Source organism: Cotesia typhae, unplaced genomic scaffold (assembly GCF_013202065.1).
Source record: "Cotesia typhae breed Kobodo isofemale line unplaced genomic scaffold, CoteBio_Ctyphae scaffold_13, whole genome shotgun sequence".
NCBI lineage: Eukaryota > Metazoa > Arthropoda > Insecta > Hymenoptera > Braconidae > Cotesia > Cotesia typhae.
This window is the reverse complement of record NW_027423774.1, coordinates 18,319,972-18,345,474: the sequence shown is the minus strand read 5'-3', so window position 1 is coordinate 18,345,474 and position 25,503 is coordinate 18,319,972. Positions and strand designations below refer to the sequence as shown.

The window sequence follows — 25,503 nt, the reverse complement described above, 5'->3', positions numbered from 1 at the left end:
CAAAAATTTTTCGCTCAAATCAAAAGTTAGTTTATATCTCAAAAAAAATCAGAGTTTAATTTCATATATTATCTGTACATATATGTGATACGGAACACATAAAATATAAAAAAAATATTGACGAGAACTGAGATCGAGTAGAAGAAAACGGAAGCACAAGAGGAGAACAATTTACCTCCTCTTCGTGGGGGTAAATCAAGTTAACGCCCGCAGTGGGGGTGGGGCGAAAATCGTAGGCGTCGTCACAGCGACCCGAGTTTCCGCGAGGATTCCCGAGGTTTACCGAGTAAACACGAACGTGGGGGACTCTAGTCGCTCGTATTTTCATGCGCTTTAGTTCCGCGCCGGGTGCCACGATAGTTGCATCGGTGAGTCGCGCGTGTGCGTTTTTATCTTACACCGCTAGAAATCAACAGTACGATGACATTCAACTCATTAATATAAATAAATAAATATTTAATTTGTGTATTTTAATCAAGCGATTGATTGTTTAATTTAATTTAAATAATTGTATAAATAAAAATAAAAAACTAAATGAATTTAGTTGAACGAGCTCCAGTGTGTCAGTGGAATATTGGATTATTATTTTTATTTTTAATAATTGTTCAAAAGATGATAACAAAATATTTATCTCGGGTAATTTCAGTGCATTGAGTCCGATAACGGGATTGACCCTGTACCACACTAGGAAATATTTTTACGATAAATAAACAGCCATGTGCCGTGTTTGTGTACAGTGCAGTGTTTTGGTGATAACTTAGTGTCGACAGATTTTTATTTTATTGTCATTGGAATATTAATTGTATGTAATATATAATAGATAACTACATTGATTGTAATTATTCTCGAGGAAATTTATTTATATTTAATTAACTGATTCATAATGGCGATGAGGATTGTTAGTGAACATCACTGGTCACTGGATAGTCTTGAGATAAGGTAAGAACATACCTTTGTCCCAATTATGTTTCAATTCACCGTTTTCATGTGACGATTTTTTTTCAAATGGTAACTAAAATTTGGATTAAAGTTCAGCCACCGGTGGCAGCAGTGTCGCGAGTGATTTTTTTGCTCCAAAATTTATTTTTAAATTTTCTTTAGAGAATTATGTTTGTTCAGGAAATTTTGGTGTGATTCAGTGAATGGTGTAAATGTGGATCAGAATTTTTCGTTAGTTTAGTGCAGGTATTAGTAAAATGGAAAGAGGGCTTAAGAGAAACCACTGATAGCTCCAATTTTATTATTGAAATAATTTAGTTTTGGAAAAAATATTAGTGACGCAAAATTTTTTAAAAATTTTTATTAAAAACAGACACTACTTTTTTAAATTTACTCCAAAATATTTTTTAATTGTCTAATTAAGAGCTTTAATGTTCGTAAATTAGTAGATGTAATAGATTTTAAGTTTTTTGGAATTTATCTTAAAAGTTTAATATTTTTCAAGTGGAAATTACAAAAATTCACAAAAAACAATTTAGATATTTTTTATCTGATAATTTAAAATTTAAATAAAATCTTTCGTATTATTAAGAAATTTTATTTATTGGAATTTGTATCTTGAAAAAAGTTTAAATTTTGAACTACTTGTGTCAAAAATTTATTATTTAAAAAAATAAATTGTACATTAAACAATCTGTATCCAAAAGGAAATCCTTTTGAAGGCAATGTTGGTATTTTAAATTCTAAACATTTTTTATAAACAAATTAATACATAAACTTTCTATAGTTTAAAAAAAAAAAAAAAAACAATAAATATACAAGTGGGACAGACAGAAAAAAAAATAACAAAATTTAATAAAAATACAATAATAGATTTTTCAACTCCAAAACCAAAAAATTAAAAATTTTATTTACCTATTTTTTATTATGATCATAAACTTTGTATTGATCATAAAGTCTAATGTAAAAATATGCATACATTATTTATTTATTCAATAATTTTTTTAACCATGAAAGTTGAATTTTCTAAAGTTTAATAATTTAGAATATTATTTACAAACAAAATTCAATTTTTCTACAAAATTATTAAAAATATATGAAATATAATCAAGATGATGCACTTGGAGTAAAAATCAAAGTTATTTTCCCAACAGCGTCATGATTATAAATAAATATGAAGTATTTATTTGAAAACTAATTCTCATGTCAATATAGTTGATAATTTATTAAATGACATAATAAAACTCGAGCCAAGAGAGGAATATTAGTTTATTAGTTACCGTCGGCCAATACCAGGTACCTTTAACTCCTAAAATAAAAGCTTACATACTTAAAATACAAAACAACATGAAGTAGTAAAATAAAATAAAGTAATAATTAATAAAATATAAATTTCGACATGATTAAGTCGGATAATTATTTACAAATAAAATATCTTGAATAACGATAAAATAAAAATATAATTAGGTTCTCACATATTTCTTAGAAACAAACTAAACCCGTCAAGTTGAAGCGGAACACGTCTGTCTTGCTGGTATATAATATAAAAGAGAACAATAAACGGGTCTGTCAAGTTTTCCCGTCCTTTAAGTATTAACTATATCAAGTAATAAACAATCTGAAAATGTTAAGATTCTTCAATATAAATATTAAATATATTTAATATAATATAATTATTTATATTTTATGTTATATGTGAATTAAATTTATTTATAAGTATAAACGGAGCGAATGAGTTTTAATCGGATGTACGGTATAGAATGAGGAACCCTCATATAAATGATCGTGTATACACCAGACAAGATATAATTGCCTATTTGCAAGTATAATTCCCGGCGGTTTGTGTTTTCATTTTATTACCCGCGAATTGCACCCGCTTATTAGTGGAGCGACGCATTCACTTAGAATAAAGTTATTTATAAATATTTTTATTAATATTTCATTGTATTGCAGTTCTATTATGATTCGTTCGAATAGTTTAGTTGTATTAGTACCGATTAGATACCATGCTTGTTGAAATTCGTTTACTCAATTATTGTTTACTCAAAGTTGTAAACATCTTACTGTTATTATTTTCATTGATATTTGTTTTTTTAATTATTTTATCTGATGAATTTCATATGATTTCACAGAAAAAAAAAATTTTCTTGAACCAAGAAAATTGTAAGGAAGACTGAAGTTATTTTGGAGCAAGAAGAAATTTTCTTGGCTTAAAAAAAATTAACTTCGTTCAAGAAATTTTCAATCTTCCTTAAGATTTTTTTGATTTAAGAAAATTTACGCTTGACTCAAGACTTTCTTTCTTTCTGTGTTGCATTAGCAAATTAAAAATTAGTCAATATTTATTTTTAGTGTCAGCTCTTATTTTAAATTAATTTCAGTTTCTTCAATTTTTATTTAATTAATGTAATTTATTATATCATAAAAAAATTGGAGTCCAAAATTATAAAGAGAAATAGTTTTTGCTCATATTCGTTAAATGATTTATTATTTTATCAAACAATCAATCTATTGTTGAAATTTAAAGTCAATTGAAATTACCTTAACATAATCTAAAGTTAAATTATCGCATTTAAATAATATATCAAAATATTAAAACATATTTAAGGTCTTTGTGTTAAAATTTTAAAATTCATAAAATAGAAGATCCAAAAATTTTTATAAAAATACAATATTACATTTTGAATTTCAAATGACGGCAATTACTTAAATATTGAATTTTTTAAAAATAAAATCATTTATTTACCTGTCTATTATATTTTCTCGATGAATATTACTAGATCTTATAATAATTATTAAAACAATATAATTTTTTTTGCATTGAAATTTAAATAATTTAATTGCATAAATTTATTTATTCTATAAAAAATTAATTTTCTAAGATTTATTACTGACTTTAAAATGATTTAATTACCAGCCAGTGACTCATAAAATATTAAATTATAATTATTAAGTTAATTACAATTCTAATCTTCATTTAACATTCACAATAAAATCCTTGTTATACAAAGTGAATGTTTATTTACTTTTAATTCACAAATCATAAGTGTATATTTTGATTACATACACCATAAGAACTTGAGTAACCAAAATAAATAAAATCTCCAAGTCTCAATTGCGACACTTATACTCGGTTTTATTTAAGTTCATCGAGTTACACTTGCCATGGTTCTCAGCAGGGCGCGTGCGACGGCAACAAAACCGTTTTGTGTTCCCTATATTCCCAGATATTGAATATAATATTCGGACACAAAAGATACCTATATGTGAACCGCACTATTATATATAGAGTTTATAATATATTATATATTATATATTATAACGTCCTACATCGACCTCAAAGTATTTTTTTTTATATTAAGTTACCAAAATGACAGCCAGTCCTTATACGCTTCAGTTTTTTAGAATCTAGAATTTAATAAACTATTTCAGTAGTTTTTATATTACCCAAAGTAGCGCTCAACTTTCTGTTCTTAATAAAAATTAAAACTATTTTAATTATGTAAATAAAATCAAGTCAATAAAAATTTTTTTGAGATTAAAATTTTGCTCCATAAATCTCAAAATTGTTTCAAATTTTTAACAATAAAAATTTACCGCCGGACTTAGTTATTTATATAAATTAATTAATTTCCATCAATTACTACTAAGTTCAAAATACATTCACAATACACACTCAACATAAATGATTAAAATTAAAAAAAACCACAAGGATGTGCCTGTCGTAAAAGTTGTTAATAAAAATAAAAAAAAGCAGTCCGAGTGACTTGACCGTACTTTTTTTTAGCGTGTAAATGCACGAGGAAGATTTTGAAGTAGACGAAAATGACAAGGCTGTGGTTCTGGTTTTTCGATTGGTGAATCTTATATTTTATTATATATACCTTATAGTTTTCGAGATCGACAGACTGCTGATATATATTTTAAATAATTTTTTCATCTGACATTCAATTCATACATGATGACTTTTTATACTTTGTAACATATGTATATAAAATATATAATATGTACAAGAGAATGGTACAAGTCCAACTTTCACATACAGAAAAATAATTGGAAAGTCAATTTTTAGTTCACTTTATTATTTTATTAATAGTTATATTTTATTATATTATTTTATGTGTTTGTATCTATAATATATTTCTATTAGATTAATATATTAAATAACATTTTTTTTCTATCAATTAACCTGTAATTAAATAACTTGGTTATAAATTATAAGCTCCATTTATAATTATTGCATCCTTTAGTGTTATAAATATAACAATAATAATAATAATAATATAAACGTATAAAAAATTCTTATATTATATATTTCTCAGATCACAAGTACGTGTTAATGTTATCTATTGGATATTTTATTATTTTAGTTACCAAAGTCTGATTACCAAAATTCGATAAGATTGCGCCGGGGAAAAGATCAATCGATCGTTATCATATTTATTTACGTCAATACGACATATTTTAATCAACATTTTATTATATTTAAGATTTATATTTTTTTAATAATAATAGAGAGTTTAAATTAATTATAATTATAATAATTTCGCGTAAAATATATATTGTAAGTTTGTAAGTAATATATTACAGTCATTGTTGCCAGTGATTTATAAATTTATTTTTACATACATATTTGTTATATTGGTATTGAAGCACCGTGTTTTTTATTTGTCTAATAATTTTATTTTCGATGAAACAAAACCGCTTATCAATTGTCTTCAAGTCCAAGTTCCAAAAGTATATCTTTTTTATACTAATAATTAGGTTTCATTCTTATCACTCTTTACATTTATTTTTATAAAAAATATCTTGGGTTTTATTGATTATTTCATAATTTATCAAAGAGTAATAAAAGTAATGACGCTTAGCTAATGTTTAAAAATAAATTTGGAATTGATAGTCGAAGTAAAAAATGTTGTGGTAGTCTTAAAATGTTTACAACTTGATAAAATTTTTTTTACTGCAGTAATTAAATTATAATTTGTTATGACAGTCTTTTTCATTAAAAGAAATCAAATGTTAACGACTAGCATTTAATATATATTATGGTCTAAAATTGATTGGAGGCTCGTTTTTATTTTACTTGTTTTTTTCAAATTATCTTTTATATTTTTTAGAGTCTCAACTATCATAATCAATAGACGTTTTTCGCTTTATTGATAACTTATATCGAGATTTAGAGATTTTATTTTAATACCACAAAATTAAACTTGGAGCAAATTCAAATAAGTCTTCATTAATTAACGTATTATTGAAGTTTCTAAAGACAAAGTTATTTAATTTTTATTTAGCTACTTAAATTTTTAAAATCTCAATTTATAAAAATGATTTATAAATTTAGTTTTACCTGAAAATAATCTTATCATATAAGTTTTTTCGAACACATATTCGAATATATCTTATCATTAGTTCTCGAGTACTTTATATTTGACAACGATTAAGTGTACCCGCTTATATTTCTAAATACTTGGGGTAAAACGGTTCAACAGTATTTATTAGCAATTAAAGTTTTTATTTGAGTTGTTTTGCTCATAACCAATTACTCTAATAGCTTTATTTATTTCATAATCCATAAAATGATATATTTATATTTTATCAATTATTTCTTAGATATTCGTGAAAAAAAAATTAGCGGTCACTCTTCATAACTTTTGATAGCGTAGAGCAAAAAAAATAATAATTCATGATAAATATAAATTTTTAAATGTTATCACACACAAAGTAACTGTTTTGCTCCCTACTTAAATATTAACTGTCCAATTAAAAATTCTCATGTGTGTTTTTTACTCATCTATATATTTACGTTTATTTTTATCTTATCAAATCGCTGATAAAAATTAACAATTGACAAAAACTTTTTAAAAATCGCACACCGTTCATTCTATGCACTGTTCTTCTTAACATATTTCTTGTAATCATTCACTTATTTTTTAACAATTAATTATTATTCCAGATAGTCATTGAGGTGTAAAAATAATTCACGAGGGTCAAAATCTCCGGAAGCAACCTTCAACCTACAGGAGTAAGGGAAATCAAGCTCTGTTGATTACCTGGTGCTTCACTTGCTTCACAAAGGAAAAGAAGATTATTTTTCTCTCAAACCGGACGGGGCGCTTCGAAGCGCACGAAGTAAAGCTACAAAAATTCTGGACATAATGGACATGAGCAGCGATTCGAGCGCGGCAGCAAGGTGGTACGAGCCGCCTAGGAGTTCCCTCGAGTCCGCGGGTCCTGGAGGCGCGGGTGTGCCTGGAGTTAACCCCGACTACAGAAGTTATTACCCTCATCCAGCACCGACGCCTCACCACCCCTCAGCTACCGCCCACTATGCTCACAGTGAGTACAAACTATCTCTATTTATCAATTATCATTTACCTCATGCTTTTTCTTTTTAATTAAATGTTTTGCGTACAAGAAATAGTGAAAAAAAAAATTCAAAAAATTTTTTTTTAATAATTAAAATAAATTAAGAGTTGGTTTAATCTTCATCTTTTTATTTTTATTTTGAGGCGTGCAATTTAAATTTTAAAATTACTAACAAAAAAAAAAACTACTCTAAAAAAAATTAAATTGATTCAAGACAAAAAAAATCTAAAATAATTTTCTTGATTAAAAAATTTTTCTCTTGAACAAAATTAATTTTTTTTCAGTCTACTTTTCATTAAAATTTTTCACTGGTTTATTTTCGTTCTAATAAAAGCCTCCATATATACTCTAGAGATCTCCGAATATTTAAAGTCTGGCGTCGGGTTTCCAACCCCCGAATCGTCTCGCCCACGACTAGACTAGACTCTTTACTACTATCCAAACATACATATGTACCGTCCAACACATTATATTAATGAGTAAGCAGCTTCTTTTAATCTCTCGCAATAAGTGAGATGGTAAAAGATTGCCGGGTCGATCACCCTCTCGATTTCCTCGGATCTTCGTTGGCATGTGCCAAGTATTTAACACGCTTCGCCGTAACAAGAACAGCGTCAATGTTATCGCGACTTTACATCCGACTCTTTCTCGTCTCTTCTCATTTATCCAACTTAAACTAAACTCTTGATTCTTTCTTCTTTTTTATCATTACCATATTATTATTATTATTATTATTATTATTATTATTATTATTATTATTATTATTATTATTATTATTATTATTATTATTATTATTATTATTATTATTCTATCGTCCCTTACAGTCAACACTCGGCTAAATAAAACTAAACTGAGAGCCTGTTAAATATTATCAAGTGAGCGTGATTCAATTTGAGCATGCCGATTTTATTCGTGGAAACGTTGACCAACATCCTAGTCGTTACATATATTTATGTATATGTATAAACAAACCGAGACATTAACTACATATACATATTCACAAGTATATGAAGATATAACTACACTTACTAACTGTTATATATTTAGCGATCTACATGTGTGTAGATAAAAAGAGACCCATGTAATTCGAAACTCGATACTTGGGCCCTTGGAACGCGATATGTCTGATTTTGCCGACATTATCATACTAATCGTAGTTCGTAGTTCGTAGCTCGTGGCTCTGATGCTCCCTTTATGTTATCTTTTCAAGATTTTATTCTTCTCTACAACTTGTGTTATAAGTATCTCTGCTTCAAAAGCTTGACCTCGGATTTCAAACTTTTCGACTACTTGTCTTACATTTTAGTTTTTTCACTTTTATTCGGTTAGAAATGGAAATTAAGATTTTATTCAAGATATAATTACTTGAAAATTCAGTAAAAAGTTAAGATAAAATTATTGATAATTTATGGCTGATATTTAACATATTTTGAATTTTGAATTAATAAAGATAAAAAAAAGAATAAATTTTATTTTTATAAATCACTTTTTGCTGATTATTTAATTAAAAAAATATTCAGACAAAGGGTTTTGTGAATATCTTAATAGAAAAAATTTTATTCACAAAATAACCATGAGTAGAGAGAGCTAGAGATAGTTCGTGAGAAAAGCAGCATTAATAACGAAGAAAAAGGAAAGCAGTAGCACAAATTCAATGTCGTGCCCGAACAAGCGTAAAGTTTTGAAGAAGCTAAGCTGTGTCTACACTGATAAAAAAAAACAATTATCTTTATTTAAGTAAAAAATTTTCTTGAACCAAAAAATTATTTTAAAGAGTTTCATAATTTTTATTTTACTTGATTCAAGAATTTTTTTTCTAAACTCAAGAAAATAAAATTCTTTAAAATAATGCTCTTGGTTTAAGAATTTTTCTCTTAAATCAAGCTAATTTATTTTTCAATGTACAAACCAAACAAAGCTTAATGTCTATTGTCTAGCACTGAGGATATAAAAGTAGACGAAATGAAGAGAATAGAGAGCAAAGAAGATGATATTGTCTTCTAGACATGTAAGTGTACTATACAGGGGTAGGGAGTGAATAAGAAGGCGTAAGAGCACGGCGCAGTGGTTGCGGCAGACAGGAAGGAAGCGCAGCCAACCGTAAAGCCACGGGGTCTGAGAGAGGTGCATACATAATTGCTGGCCACAGGGAGGCGCGCGCTGATGCTTCAACTCTTCGTTTTGTAGGTTACATTACATTATGTGTATATGTCCTCATACCTCATACTTATACTTACATACTACACGCTCGATACAAACTTGAGCTCGAAACGTTTAAGAATATGCCTCATCTTTGTTCCTGCTCCCGTGTTTATCAGATCAACTGTCACGTTTGATCGATCATTGATCCATTGACACTGAAGCGCGGGTTTTTTCGTCCACTCACTCCCCAGAATAAATACAACAAAATTACATATTTAAAGCTAACCGTTGAATCTTGAATTGAATACCGATGTATGTCGCGTCGCGGTGATCGGTGATCGCTCGTGGGGGTCAAATCAGGTTTTTATTTTACAATACTCTTCAGATCTCAGATTTTAAATCTCAGATTTGAGATGAGCGATTTAAGAAGGAACTATACATTAAGCGGAAGCGTTTATAATACAATAATGAGATTATAACTATAACACTTTTATTAATATATACATTAATAATGGTTTTATTTGTATTTATTTTATCCACATACGTGGATTTACATGTGAGCTAGTGTCGGTGTGTTGAGACGCGAGAATACACGGTGGCTCGCGGCTCTTGGACGCCATCTTGTGCAAATGTACACGGCAACTGAAGGCGGAGCCAAGAGGAGATTCGCGAACGGATCATCTCAGTTGCAGCCGCGAATTCGCGAATTGTAATATGTTTTGAATTTTTAATTTTTGATTTTTTGAAGGTAAATATCGAGGAGTTTAGTTGGAAAAATTACCGGTTTAATGACAATATTTGTTACTAAAAAATTGTAAATTTTAGAATTAGATGAAATAATTTTTCAATATGGAAAATTTGAAAAAAAAAATTTAATTATAAATTTTGGAGGCAATTTTTTTAATAAATAAAATTGAAAAAAAATTTTTTTTAGATTTTAAACCAATTAAATATAAATAATTGATTTAATGATGGGTTTTTTTTTTTTAAGTCTTTTATGTTGTGATTTGTCAATTGATATTTATTTGAAGTAATTATATATAAATAAAAAAAATTATTATTAGGTTTTGAGTAACGGGATAAAATTTATTATTTCAATAGGATTGTTTAGATCCAGTGAGTGATGAAAGAATTTTAAAATTAGAGTATCGAAAAACTGTGAAGTATACGGGTCAATTTCACGGTGAAAATTGTATGTTATTACGGGGATAAAGAACAGGAGGAACGAGGGAGAATAATGATGAACTTAAAGAATAAAAAAGTACATCTTGCTAGAAGTATATTGCGCTGCTGGGGGCACTTGTGTGCGTGAGATGTTATTTTCTTAGTTTTTTTTTTCTTATACACTCCACGTATATAAATTTATCGGGTCCTTATTATTGTTAAATATATATACCGATATAAATAACATAACAATAAGTGTAGTGGTGTTGTATATCTCGGTGGGTTCAAGGAAGTTCACGGTTTATACTTTAAATTCTAAAAATATATTTATTGAGTGCAAGTTTTAAGAGTTTTTATTTTATCGCGGATAATTGTTTTGTTTACGGTCATTTTTTATAGCTCTCTGAGTGTATGGAGCAATTATAAAAATATATATATGTGAACTGAAAACAAAATTAATGTATAAGTAATTTAACGCATTGGTTAATTATTTGTATTTGGAGTTCAGTTATTTAATTAAACAAATACCTGGAATATCTGCGTATATTCATAAGCGCAACGACGTGAGTAATTGCAGTTTGTTATCCCTCGTGCGTTAAGATATTATATGTACAATTCTACTTTACTGGAGATTAAGAGAAATCCATGAAAGTGATAGCAACCCGATTCAATCTCACAGTTTATTAAACACTAAAAAAAATATAAATAATATATTTAATTATTTATACGCTAAGAAACAAATAGGTGAATAATGTTCATTGAAAATTTTTCAATTGTAGTAATAAAATTTTAATACTTGCATTCAGTTTAATATAAAATTTTTATTTATCAAATTTAAAATAAAAAATTGAGATAAAAATATATTTAATCAATCGAGTGATTAGTTAATTTTTAAGATATGACTAAAAGTCTATTTTTGGAGTTCTGATCCAGCTAAAGTTCAAATGAGTTGTCAGAGGACGATTTCAACTATTTTCAAACTGTATATTCTTTTTTGTTCAAAGCTCAAAATTTTTTAAAACATAAAAGTTTTAAATATGATAAACAATTCAAATTGAATACAAAATGAAAATATGATGAATAATTAATGATAAAAATTCAAAATATTTAAATAAACATGCGGTAAAATTAGAAATGTAAATGTTCGAGTTTAGTAGGACAAAAACAAATTTCTTATCGAAATATAATTATAATAAGTAAAAGTAAACATAAAATTCGGAAAATGTTAATACGTTTTATCAAGTAGCAATGTTTTATCTCAATACAAAAATTGATCGATCAATATATTGCAGTAGATTTCTTTGGTATAAGTTGACTTTAATCACGATCTAGGAATCTATTTATCACGTTTTCTACTTGGATGTCAGAATTACAGAGTAAAAGTGTCGGTAATACATAAACAGCTCAGTGCTTTACTTAACTTCTTTATAGCAACATACCAGACGGTAACTTTTTGCAGTATTTAAAATAAAATAAACATATATTTTTCTATTCATTCCAGATTGATTTAATCCCGGAGGTGTCTTAGCGGCACGGAAATCGCACGTCTTTGGTACGTGATCGATACACCGATCATGGAGACTCTAAAAAAAGTGAATCTTGAGGTTGAGCTAGCATAAGATTGTCGGCAAAGCTTAAACACATATAAGACTATTGCTGATGCACGACATCAAACGCATTTAAATTAATTCTAAGGAGTATCCTTACGTAGACGTGTCATGTTGTTGCCATAATACGATATCATATGATGTACAGATACAGATATACACACCAATATCTTGCTACTGGAATTATCGCTAATTTATATACTCGACTCTTATAATTGTTTTTCTAAGGAGATTTATTTAAAAGCTGTTTATAAATTATATTAGCATTCGTTGGTCATACTCCTTTCGCTCTTCATCCATCAGGATTATGTTCGCTTGAAGGATCTCAGTGACGCTGAGGAATGCAGGCCTCTTACCGGGGTAAGCTAACTAACTCTATCTCGTTAGTCGTTAGTCCATGCTCTCTCGTGTCCACTCGCGTGTACATTTGATATTGTATCTATCAGTCTGCTCGTATTATATCCTCCACTCGTCTATTACTTCTGGCTGGTAATTTACTTGCTGTTAAATTCCCTAAATTTATCGTTTATCTCTAGTAGCTCTGACACCTTGTCTGGGAAATAAACAACAAGAACGTTGCTCAATATTTTCTATTACTTGCTATAAGAAAAATATAACAAATTATAATGACGGTTTTTTATAAAAGTGAAAACACTGAAGCCTTGACCTTGAAACGAGAAAGAAATTTATCGCAAGTTGTAAACTGTAACTGTGTATTTAAACTTGTAAATAAAGACTAGACACACCGGTCGATTAGCATACGAAATTGTCGCCGAACTGGACCCCTTATTATAATACAACTCTTCTTATCCTTCTCTTTTGTGTTTATCTTTCTCTCTAGTCTTCAACAGCAACGAATCGATGTAATCGCCGAGCATTTTATGACTACGCTCGTCGAATAATACACGTGTAAGGACAACTTCATTCTCTGATTAACGTTTATTTGTAATATGTATGTATACTTTTACGAATTTATAGTGGGAGTATACAAAAAAAAAGGTTTAGTTAAAGTGAAAAAATTTTTGGAAGATTCAAGTTGTTTTGGAGTAAGAGGAAATTTTTTTCAGACTAAGAAATTTTCTTGGATAAGTAAAATTTTATTTCAGCCAAGAAAATATTTTTAAATACACTGAAAAATTTTTTTTTATGCAAAAAATCAAAATCAAAAATATTTAGAAGGAAAAAAGTCCCAAAATTTGTTCTAGCAGTACAAATGTCGAAGGATAGAATTGTGGCAAAATTATCAATGTTAAACTTGTCATGTCTTACGTCAATAATAATAATGTTAATGATAATGGTAATAGGGGTAGAGATCAGGAAGAATCCATATTTGATAGACTATCAGAATAAGCTTGCATGAAAATCCATGTGAGTCTGGCAGAGAACCGGATGCGCTATCCACCGCCATCTTGATCTCCTCGTTCGTGATATAATGGCCACCATCTACATTTTTAATGAATATTCATCGACACATTCCGTCTTGGTCTTACGAGTAAGACGCGTGTATATATACATATATATGTATATATAGTCGTTTCTCTGCACGATCTGCTGTATACATTTGCCGCGAGCGTTTCAGTTAAGGATAAGAGTATGGATGTATGTGTTCGATTCCGGCATTATCTAGGAGCGAGACAGCCTTAATACTAATTATCACTTGCGGAATTCTCCGCGGTCTTCGTCGTAATCATCACGAATAGAAGGAAGAAGGAGTAGTTGTTTTTGTTGATTAATATTCCAATCGGTGGATTTATTATCTTCATAACTTTTCAGTAAATATTACATCGCATTTGTTGTAACAATTACAATAACAATTAATTCTTATCCTTTAAAATTTAGATCACTTAATTTTTTATCACGATTGAAATAGATCTGATCGATTATTACAACTTACGGTCGTTAGACAATCAAGTTAACATTTAAACCGCTTAATCTGATGAATGATACATTTTTATCACACTCAATAACTTTCATAACAAGAAAATTAGTTATTTGAACCGTGATAATTACTTAATTAATTAAACGAGCTCCTCATTTTTATCGTCATGTCTTTTGAAAAAATATTTACTAATTATTTCACCTCAATAAAATAAAATGAAATCAATATTGATAATTTTTTTTATTACAAAAAATAAGTAGCAAATTGTTCCAATTATTTACAGTCTCTCTCTCTTTAATAAAATTTTTTTTTTCGTTGTGAAGTGAAATCTAACTAAATGCCTCAAACTTTTTGTCGTCAAAACTGCCGAGCAAAATTTCCATAATTCAGAATTTCAAAAAATAGAATCGATCATTTAATAAAATTTATAATATTGACCAAACTAAAACTCCTTTTGGATTGATTTTAAAGCGAGTTTGTGGTCTGAATTTCATGGACTAATATGTGGTGGCCTGTCCCTCGAGACTGGTAAAAGATGTGTAACATATCGCAACAATAAAAACTTAAAAATAAACAAATAAAAGAGACTGAGAAAAGAAATATATAATAAAATAATAAAAATAAAAATAAGCATCGGACTCCCGGGCGATCTGGAGAACTATCAAGGAAAAGCGGCAAGCGGCGCCGTATAGGATGCCAAGCTGTTTCTAATATGGCGTGCCTTGAGAATTCTCTCTCTAACCACTTTGCTTTTTACACTACAGTGGCTCTGCAAACGAGATCAGCTCTCGTCTCATCTCTTTTTCTTTCTTAAAACTCGTGCTCCTTCTTGGTTGCTCTTTTGATATAAACTATCAATCTCTTGCTCCAGCTCGCTCTGTATTCCAATCCTGGATAGGACTGGAGCAACATAATATAAACAGTAGCACAGAATATAGAATACAGAAGAGTGTCGAACCAGAAGTAAAATCACCATCAGCAGCTTATATTTCTCAACAGTGCTCCACTCTGTATCTGTTGGAATAAAATTCTCAGCGGATAGGAATCCCGCGATATTTGTCACTGCAAGAGTTGAGACTAGATATGCAATAATCCTATCCAGCAATCGATGCGCCTGCCTGGTAGCTACTTTGTCGACGAGTCACGTGTGGATGCAGAGCTTCCAGCTCTCATCCCATCCTGGCAATCGCTTTTGCTACTTATACTATGCTACTGATAAAAAGAACTTAACTCACCTCTATTCCGGATACATACGAGATACCCTTTTTGCTTCCTTCCATTTAAGGTTGCACAATAGCAATATAAACATTCTTTCCAGTGTTAAGATTAAAAACCTTTAAGTACATATGATATAATATAATAATATAAAACGATACAATAGGAAAAAAAAATTTTTTTGACGGCCCAAAAAAAAGGCCCAAGTCGGAAAGTTTTGAATAAACCGACCGCGACTTAGAGCGCGAGCGGCGGCGATTCATGTATCATTTTTTGCTCTCCATAATCTGACACTCGTTACTCTTAAAGAATGTTGTTTTTTATCTGGCAACTTTAACCGGCAACATGATGAATTATATTAAATAATAAAACCTTACAAAAAATATGGGATGGTATTTTTTTGTTTAGTGTTTTAATAAAAATATTACTCTCACTAAAGAGTCGAGGAAAGTGTGAAAATTATTAAGATAATTAATGCAGTTATATATATGGGAGAAAATACATTAAATTATAAAAGATTTTCATTTTGTGATTGATAATTTTTGAGATTTTTTTTTAGAAATTAATTATTATGAAAAAAATTTTGAAAATTTCATATGAAAAACATTTTTAAAAACTGAATGCAAATTAAAAAGAAGTTTTTTTTTTTTTTATTTTACGATAGGTTAAATTAAATGGATTGAAAAACTCATTCAATTTTCTTATCTCCAAAAATTTTCTGCTCACTCCAAAACAATTCAAGTCTTTCAAAAATATTTTTGGTTCAAATAAATTTTTTTTGTATCTACTCTCAAAATATCAAGCCTTACATAAAAAAAATCGATTTTTAACTAGAGCTAAAAATTATTTTAATCCAAGAAAATATTTATGAAAAAAAAAATAATAATTTCAGGTGAAATTAAATTTTCTTTAGCGAAGAAAAAAAATTTTTTTTCTTGGGCCCAGTCATGTATTTTAAACTTCCTTTTTTTTGTGCACTGAATAGTAGATGATAAATATATATATATATATATATATATATATATATATATATATATATATATATATATATATATATATATATATATATATATATATATATATATATATAGGTCTATTGAAGAGTGTGTACTGGAAAATACAACCCACATATTACTCGTTATCAAGGAAACCTGGATAGTTCTGTTGGATACTGAAGAAGAGAGAAAGAGAGAGTTGCATCGGTTATTTTGAGGTGGCAGGCTCGACCCGGCAAGAAACGGTCGATATATCGATCCTGCACGCTCCGAATAGAGCCTCCGTGCCAGGTAAGCCCAGGTAATAAGAGCCGCGTGCCGAGTCGACGCCAAACGAGAAAGAATCCTTTCCATTCGAATGCCTCTTGGGAAAAAGAAAGTAAACCAAGTGGGTGGACTAAGTAAGCTACGTATACATATGACGAGAAAAAAGAAAGAAAAAAATAGTTTAGTCTAGTTGTAATAAAAGAAAAGCAAGAGCCCTAATGTTACACGAACGAGAAGAAAAACTCTTGGGTCTTGAGTATGGTATCACGCGATCATCGGATAGACTTGGCGTCGCGACGCCTTCTTGCGCATTGCCGACACGATAATCCTTTTCAAAGAATTCTTTTCGTTTCACCTACTTGTAAAAATGTTAAATTGGAATCTCAGTTTTGTTTTTTTTTGTCTTCGACCTCTTATTTGTTTTAATTAACCGGGAAAATTTTTAATTAGATTTGTATCTAGGATCTAGATGTTGATGATAATAATAATGATAATATATGATGTGAGAGAAATTTTATTTTTAAAAAATGTACACTCACTATCCAACGAATAAAAAAAATATAAAAACTAAAATAAGATGTCATGAGGGTGATCAAGTTCACATGTGCGCTAACGAACGGTTAATTATCCGCGTAACTTGCGTTACTTATATGGATAATGGAGAGCCGAGAGAGGAAGAAGAATTTTATGTATGTTCTCGCCATGCACATACGAACAGTTTAAACTGATGTCGGGTCCAATGTTAAATAAAAGCGCATAGATAAATAACTGAGTAACTAACTACGTATACATATATGCACACGTGTGTTATACTATGTGGTGAGATTGATAGTGATATCCAGTGTACTTTAGGTTGCGCGTATTTAATTTCCGACATAACAAGGAATAAGGAATTCACCTATTCTTGGGTCCTCTTAATTAACCCATCGCAATTAGTTTTCCCCAGGGCAAAAGTCACTTGCAAAAAGCCAATTATTCGAAACACGCAGCACGTACTTCAGTCACATGACGCCCTTACTTTTATTACATTAAGCTCCTAATCATTCTCGCTGGTATTTATTTAAATGTATACCTCATTATCATTATAATGAATAAAAAATTCTTTTTTGAAAAACTAATTTTCTTGACTCTGGTTTTAGAAAATAAAAAAATTATCTTAATTGAAGTTTTTGCATAAAGAGAAAAAAAAGTTTTTCGCTGTTTAAAAACAACAATTCTTTGAATTGTAGTATAATTTTCTTGAGCTACTAAAATTTTTTTCTTACTTCAAAATATTTTAGGTCTTTTTGAAAACTATTTCGGTCCAATTAAATGTTTTTTTTTTTTTTTTTTTTTTTTGTACAGATAGAAAAAAATTTTAATTACAAAACCAATTTTGTTAAAAACAATATTATTTTAATTGAAGTTTTTTCTTACTCCAAAACAATAAAAGATTTTCTAAAAAATTTTACGGTCCAGAAAATTTTTCGTATTACAATAAATTATTCTTTTCAAAATCTCAAATGATATTTCTATAAAATCCTAAAATAATTATTACGTTTACTGTCAACAGGTAGAATGACAGGAACCGGAGTGCCAGGAACACCAGTGAGCCAGGTCTGCCGTCCACACTTCCACAACGGGCACCCCTGGCTGTTGGCCGCCGAAGCAAAACCCTGGTCATTTTCAGCCACAACCGCGTCGACGGGTGGCGCTGTAGAGGATAAGCCTCAGAGTCCTCTGGGTTCCTCGTTACCTCCCACCTCCGTGAGCTTATCGAGCCACGGGATAAACGGAGGGCATAACGCCTTCTCATTTCCCCCGACACCCCCGAAAGACGCGACCCCAGACAGCATAACCACCAGCACGAGTTCGACCACCAACACCACCAACAACAACAACAACAATTCGGGGAGCAACAACAACAGTAACAACCAGGGCTTGGGTGGCGGAAGCGAGTACCAGGTAGCGGTAGCACACGTCGCGGCAATGGGAGCAATGGGAGCCTTCATTCACCACCAGGACGTTCTGGGAGCGACATCTGGTGGGTCATGTGACGTAAAGCCCTCGGTGATGCTGGGACATCATCACGGCGCCCCATCACCTCCTCACCAGCACAATTCTGGAAACAACAACGGAGCCGGCGGCCAGGTGAAGCAGCGGGAAGGTAATAATAGCCAATCGACGAATAACGGTGCCGGAGCTGGAGGCTCCAGCAGCTCTGGCGTAAATGGCCAGCAACAGCAGCAACAGTCGGGAAATCAACAAGCGAATGCCCAACAGCAGCAACCGCAGCAGGATTACCAGAATCCTGGGGGCGCAACTTCGCCATCGTGCAGGGACTCCTATCATCCCGCCTCCCATCACCACCATCATCATCACGCGACCTCCAGTTCCCAGTATGATCCCACGGCGAGCGCTTACAACATGTATTCGCACCTTCAGTATCCTACCCATCACGCCCACAATCCTCACAACGGATCCTCGTTGTTTTCTGGGTCCCATCACGCAACCGGCGGTGTACCCGGCGTTGTCAGTCCTGACGCAAAACTTCTTGGCTCCTCGCACGGAAACACCCCTAATTCACCCGGTTCCCAACAACAGCAGCAGCAAAAGCCGAGGAACAAGTCCAGAACGTCCGCCGGTAAGCGGCATTTTCTTTTATTATTTTTATTTATTTTTTATCCTTTTATTTTTATTTTATTTATTATTATTATTATCTTATATGGAAAAAATGTATACGCAAATGTGTAAAATATTTATATCCACTCTCTACGACTAAATTAGTGAAAAACCACTTATTGATTTTATTTTCGTTTTTCAAAATATCAAAAGTATGCAACTACACTAAAAAAAGAAAAATACAAAAATTACTTTCTTTTAAATGAAAACTAGAAAAATTTAATTTGAATTATTTTTAATACCAAACTGATTAAAATTAGCAATTTAATAGCTCCGAATTTTCTTTTCAATAGAAAAACAATTAAATCTAATAAAAAATTGTTCAAATAAATTTTCAGCTACAATTTACATCAATTAGACATTAATTTGAATATAAATTTTTTATACGTTTGTCTCTTTGTTTCATACATATATTTTTTCCATTGAGAATTATTATTTAAGCTTGGTTTATGGTTTAATTAACAACCTTGGTTTGCTTCTCATTTAATTTATTAGGTTGACACTTTTTATTTATTTTTAATTACAAGTGATTACGTTTTATATGTTTTATTTAATTAAAAAAATTTGTTTTATTTATTTTTATTGAGGTACGTATTCCTGGAAGTTGTGAAAAGTATGTCTGAGAAAATTATTTTTGAGATTATTAAGTGAAGAATTGAGAATAATGTACATGTTTATTGAGCTTTTAATTAACAGCAAAAAAAAAAATTTTTTTTTTCCTTACATTAATATCAATTTAATTAAAAATGGTAAATTGTTGATCATTAATTTTTTATTGAACAAAAAATCTTTAAAATTTATTTTTTAAATAAAAAAAAATCAATAAACATTTGTAGTAATGATTATTCAATAAACTTTTCACCAAATAATTAAAAAAATTTTTTTTAGCATAAACATAATATTTTTAATAACGTCTAGAAATATGTTACCAATTAAACTTTTAATTATTATTTATTAATTATTTTATTTTGAGAAAATGGACGTTATTGGACAACACGATTGTATTTTTGGCTCACGTTATGACCTATTTTGTTGAGTGGCACCCACCACAATCGCGCGCACCCTCGATTATCATACGTGATAATACAATGATACATAAAAAATGAATTAAAATAAAAAAAATGAAATTTTAAATTTGTCTAAAGGCCTAGGAAGCATCTACAGGCATTACACACGAGCACGTTTATTTTATTTAATTTATTTTTCGATGTGGTGTGGCTAATTCACAAGCAAATCTGTATCCACCGTCGATTATTCTTGTACTTGTTTCACAGACTGATAGAGTCTCATCCTGATACAATATAAAATATAAAATATATACTTTACAAAATTATAAAATAAAAGATTGCCACAGTGCAATTACACGAGTAGGTCAGTTCCGTTGAGTTAAAAAACATCCCTAATTTCGCTAACAATAGACCAACGATTGCAATAGCTCGCTAATTAAACTCTTGCGACACTCGGCCGCGCTCGGTCTGCCGTAGCGAACAAAATTTAAATAGAAATAGAAAACACACACGCCAAGACTAATATGCTTCAAAGTAATGCGTGGATTTCAATTTGGATTAATATTTACATGTGTCTTAAAATATTAAGTCCAAGGAGTTACAATAATGATAATAATTGAATTGAAAATTGCTAAAAGGACTGACTCATTAAATGCGTGAGAGTTTTCTAACTGTATAGTCAGACTTAAATACGTAAAAGTCTTCAGTTATTCGCGAGGAAATCAAACCCAAGAAAAGTTATTGCTTGCAAAACGGTTTAATTGCTTCCCACGATAGTTTCGATACGCAAATTAAAATCTATTCAAGAAAAAACTCGTTTAAAAAATAATCTGATTATGTTACACTGTAAATCCAAGAGTTTTAATTTTTTTAATTTAAAGTAAGACATTAAGTCGCTTTTAATTAATTTTCTTAACAGTAAAAAATCAGCTTTTTTTTTACAATTTATTCGAGAATTTTTTTTTTTAATTTCATGTTTAAAATTAGAAAAAATTATTAAAATTTTTATTTAATATTCAAAAATTTGTTATAATTACGTGAAAATAACAAATATATTAAAATAATTTATCTAATTCTCCCAGTCATTATCATTAGTGGTATAATTTATTTAATGACGCTGCAAATATTAACCGCTGGACACACCTCAGGATGAAGAGAAGCAGCTTTATGGTTTGGCTAAAAACAAATAAGATAAATAATAAAAAAAAAAAAAAAAAAAAAAAACCGTCTTTGCTTTTACAATCGACAATCCGACACAACCTGCTTTTCCTTTTCTCAATCTTCAATATATCGTTAACCCATTAATCCTACATTTTTTTAACCCAATCCTTTCATAAATAAATTGCTGAAAAAAATAACCCACCATTTAACGAACTGCAATGGCAATAAAACTTAATAATTAATAATGTCTTAATAATCTTTGAAATCCTAAGGTTCTGCTTTGCTCTGGTAATCGCTTATTGGTATGTCGGCAATGCATGCGAGTTATTAATGTTTGTAAGACAAAGAAAAATATTATTACTTAATTGGTTAATAAAATTTAACAACAAATCAATGATATATATTTTTCATTGTCCGAGGCTTTTAAAATTAATCTCATTTCACATAAATATTGACATTATAAATTTAATAAATGAGATTAATTTAATTTATAATTAAAATGAAATAATTGGATACTTTAATAGTTATTTTAATTATTATTATTAATAATGATAATGATAATAACTGTAATAGTAATTATGAGGATAATTCGGATTGATATGATTGGGATATAAATATTCGTAGAGGGTCGCGAGTGTGTCAACTGCGGAGCAACTTCGACGCCACTATGGAGAAGAGACGGCACTGGACATTATCTCTGCAATGCCTGTGGGCTCTATTACAAAATGAATGGACAAAATCGACCGTTAATCAAACCCAAGAGACGTCTGGTGAGTACTCAATTTACTTAATACAACATACACACATAATCCACACACACATAACAGCAATAACAATAACAGTAATGTGCAACAGAGATTAATTAATCAATTCAATCTCGTCAAGTGCTTTCAAGCAAAACTAACAGACAACATATAATAATCTATAATATATAATATAATATATTCATTAATCGAGTGTTACACTCTTTAATATTTGATCTTATGAGTATTATAAGACAGATAAATTAGTTTAGTGACAGCCAATAGCTCTCGGATCGCATACTAAACATTACTGTTTTATTATCACTTAAATGTTTCGTTATGATAACTCGGCACGAGTGCTAACTCCTCGTTTAAATCACTACACAGTTCTCAACTATATTTCATTTATATTCATCCTTTATGCTCATTCTCATGTATTTTATTATTTTATCTCTTAAATTAGTGTTTCGATAATTTAATATTTTGATTTAACGACGGTGATTTTGTTTTATTGAGACTGATAAGTTTCTCTTTTTAATTTATGGTTAGTAAATTATCAATGGGTCAAAGTTAGAAAAATTTGTCTTTTAATTAGTAATTAAAAAATGATTAATGATTTTACTGCCAATAATTAAATTCATTGATAATATTAATCATTTAAAGAAATTTTTAAATTATTTTTTTTTGTTAAATTAAAAAAAATTATTTTGATCATTATAAATTTTAAATTAAAAAATTTTTAAGTTTAAAAATTTTGAAATTTTTATTCATAATTTTTATCTTAAAAAAAAAGAACAAATTTCATAAAAAATATTTCAAACAATAATTTGAATTTTAAAATAATTGATTTAAAATCATTTATATAATTTAAATTTTGATAAGTATTTTTAATTTTCGAAATCAATTACTTACAATTATTAAATACATTAAAGCTTGAATTTTGTCAATGAAACAATTTGCAACCCCAACTCATCAGAAAATAAAGACAAATGATTTAAGGTCATTAATATAAATGAAGGATCGGTTTTGAGTGTACTTTTATAAATAAGGTAAAACTGGTGAGGATTGGAGCTCAAATATTGTGACAGGATGATGATATATGGGCACGCCCATCCATCCGTCACCGAGGAAAAGGGCTTACTCAAACAACACAGCCTTATTCTTTTTGAAATAATTCCCTTAAAACGTTGATGACGTACCAATCCTCAGAAAACGTACATACATACACATACATACATTCAGTACTGTATAATATAATATGCGTACATATAATACACGTGAGTGCGTTACCGCAGCTAATAAAATATGTATCGGTTTTATTTAAAGTGCCGGTTGCCGCGCGGTTAACGTCACGCGTCCGTACAGCCTATAATTTAAATCATTACCACGTGAATTTTGTATTATATGTACACCAGCATATCAACGATTTTTGATTTGACAACCACGTGTTTACGTCCACGTACATCATACATTTTATTTGAGTACCTTACTGTATATAGGGGTAAAATATTTTTATATAACAATGACAATCATTTTATTCCCAACCGATCACTATTTAGTCTATTACTTTTTTGACAATCACGCGTTTGTTCGCAATTTAAATATTCATTTTTTAATGCCTGAGAGTTTTACGTATTATTGTGGTAAATTACCGGCTGTCATAAACTCAAGAAATTAGTCTAGAGTATAGAAAAAATAATTATAAATTTCTATGTAAATTAAAAAAATGAGTCAACTACTTTTATTTTTAAATTTTATAATTAAAATTTTTTATTTTATTGATTATTAAAATTTACAACGTAAATTATTTCAAAGTAAAATTAAAGTATAACGACTCTTGTCACATATGGGACTGAAAAAAAATAGAGTTGATACGATCTAAAAAATAAACCGACAACCCGTTACAATAACTCATGTATAATGTACTCGCATTAAATCCCTACGGATCTATTTACACTCCCCACTTGGTACCCACTATCAGCATTTTTTTTTTTTTTTTTTTTTATTTAATTTAGTATTATTTAAGAATTCTTTTAAATTTTATATTGAACCTTCTCAAAAATATCAGTGTGAACTTTTTAAAAATTTTTGGTAATTATTTACAAGTGGAGTATGCCCCATTTTTCCCTATGTTTGGCTAGAGAATTTTTTTTTTTTTTATAAAATTGATCAATTTTTTTTTTTTAATTGTCAGTTTTTTATGTATTTAAAAAAAATATATATATAAAAAAATCAAAAAAAGATGAAATAGAAATTTTACTCAAAAACATGAAAGCCAATATTTTTTCCAACTTTTTTTATCATGAAGTAGAATAAAAAAAAATGTTTAAATGTTAATTTTTCACGTAGTTGTGGCCCAAAATGGGGTTTACCTCACTTGTAAATATTTACCAAATTTATTTATTGATAAGTAACAATTGATTATTTTTATTGAATCGTTTAAAATTTAGATCTGTTAATAAACAATTAGAAAATCAGTGAAAATAAAATTCTTTATAAATTATTAGTAACAGTTAATTCATTTAATTTTGCTGTAAAATAAAAAAAATCTCAAGTTATCTCAACGCCTAAGCACTTTCATTAATTTATTCATCCGTGAAAATCGCGTGTACTCTTGCTCCAGTGACTAAAAAGTAATATTTCGCGATTAACTCCATCATACATTGTACTCTTGCGTGTAATTTATAAAATTAAAAAAAAAAAAGTAAAATCAGTGAGAACAGAATCTCACTTTTCATTGCACGTTTGGCTGCACATGCCGAGTACACAACACATCAAAAAACTATATATAATATAATAATAATAATAATAATAATAAATGCCTCGGAATCAATCGCCAAACAGTGAGATGCATACAACGTACGATGCAGCTCTGGCGAACGCGTTTTCACATAGGAAGTGGAAATGCATTGCACGTAACCGTATTCAGTACAAGAGAGGCGTCTTTCAGGGAGATTCTCTGAGCCCTCTGTTGTTTTGCATCTCACTGCTGCCAATATCTGTTGCCCTCCGACAAACTCGTGGGTACTCTGCGGGGCCGCCGAGTGATCGAGTATACTCGATCACTCACCAACTGTTTATGGATGATCTAAAGATATACAGTGCCAACAAAGATCATCTACAAACGGCCCTCAACATCGTAGCAGAGTACACACGAGATGTCGGAATGTCTTTTGGGTTGGACAAGTGTGCGGTCGTACACCTGGCGAAGGGTAAGTGCTCTGATACGGGTGGAGATGTCGAATTAGTGGATGGGAGCGTCTTAAGAGAATTAGACCCCGGAGAGTTGTACAGATATCTAGGGATTGAAGAGCGGCGAATGCATGCCGTCTCTGAAGTCCGAACAACTCTTCGCAG

The 25,503-nt window shown here is 29.7% G+C and overlaps 1 protein-coding gene across 1 annotated transcript in view; it reads left to right on the top strand.

Annotated features, from left to right (window-relative positions):
- The first annotated feature begins 329 nt into the window (after nucleotides 1-329).
- Nucleotides 330-25,503, top strand: part of LOC141535459 (uncharacterized) — a 62,605-nt gene continuing 37,431 nt past the window's right edge. Inside the window, exons 1-4 of the mRNA XM_074255393.1 lie at nucleotides 330-939; nucleotides 6,893-7,275; nucleotides 18,127-19,197; nucleotides 22,028-22,173. Of these exons, the coding sequence (XP_074111494.1) occupies nucleotides 7,095-7,275; nucleotides 18,127-19,197; nucleotides 22,028-22,173 (1,398 nt within the window). The 5' untranslated portion in view covers nucleotides 330-939; nucleotides 6,893-7,094. The remainder of the gene's footprint in view (nucleotides 940-6,892; nucleotides 7,276-18,126; nucleotides 19,198-22,027; nucleotides 22,174-25,503) is intronic.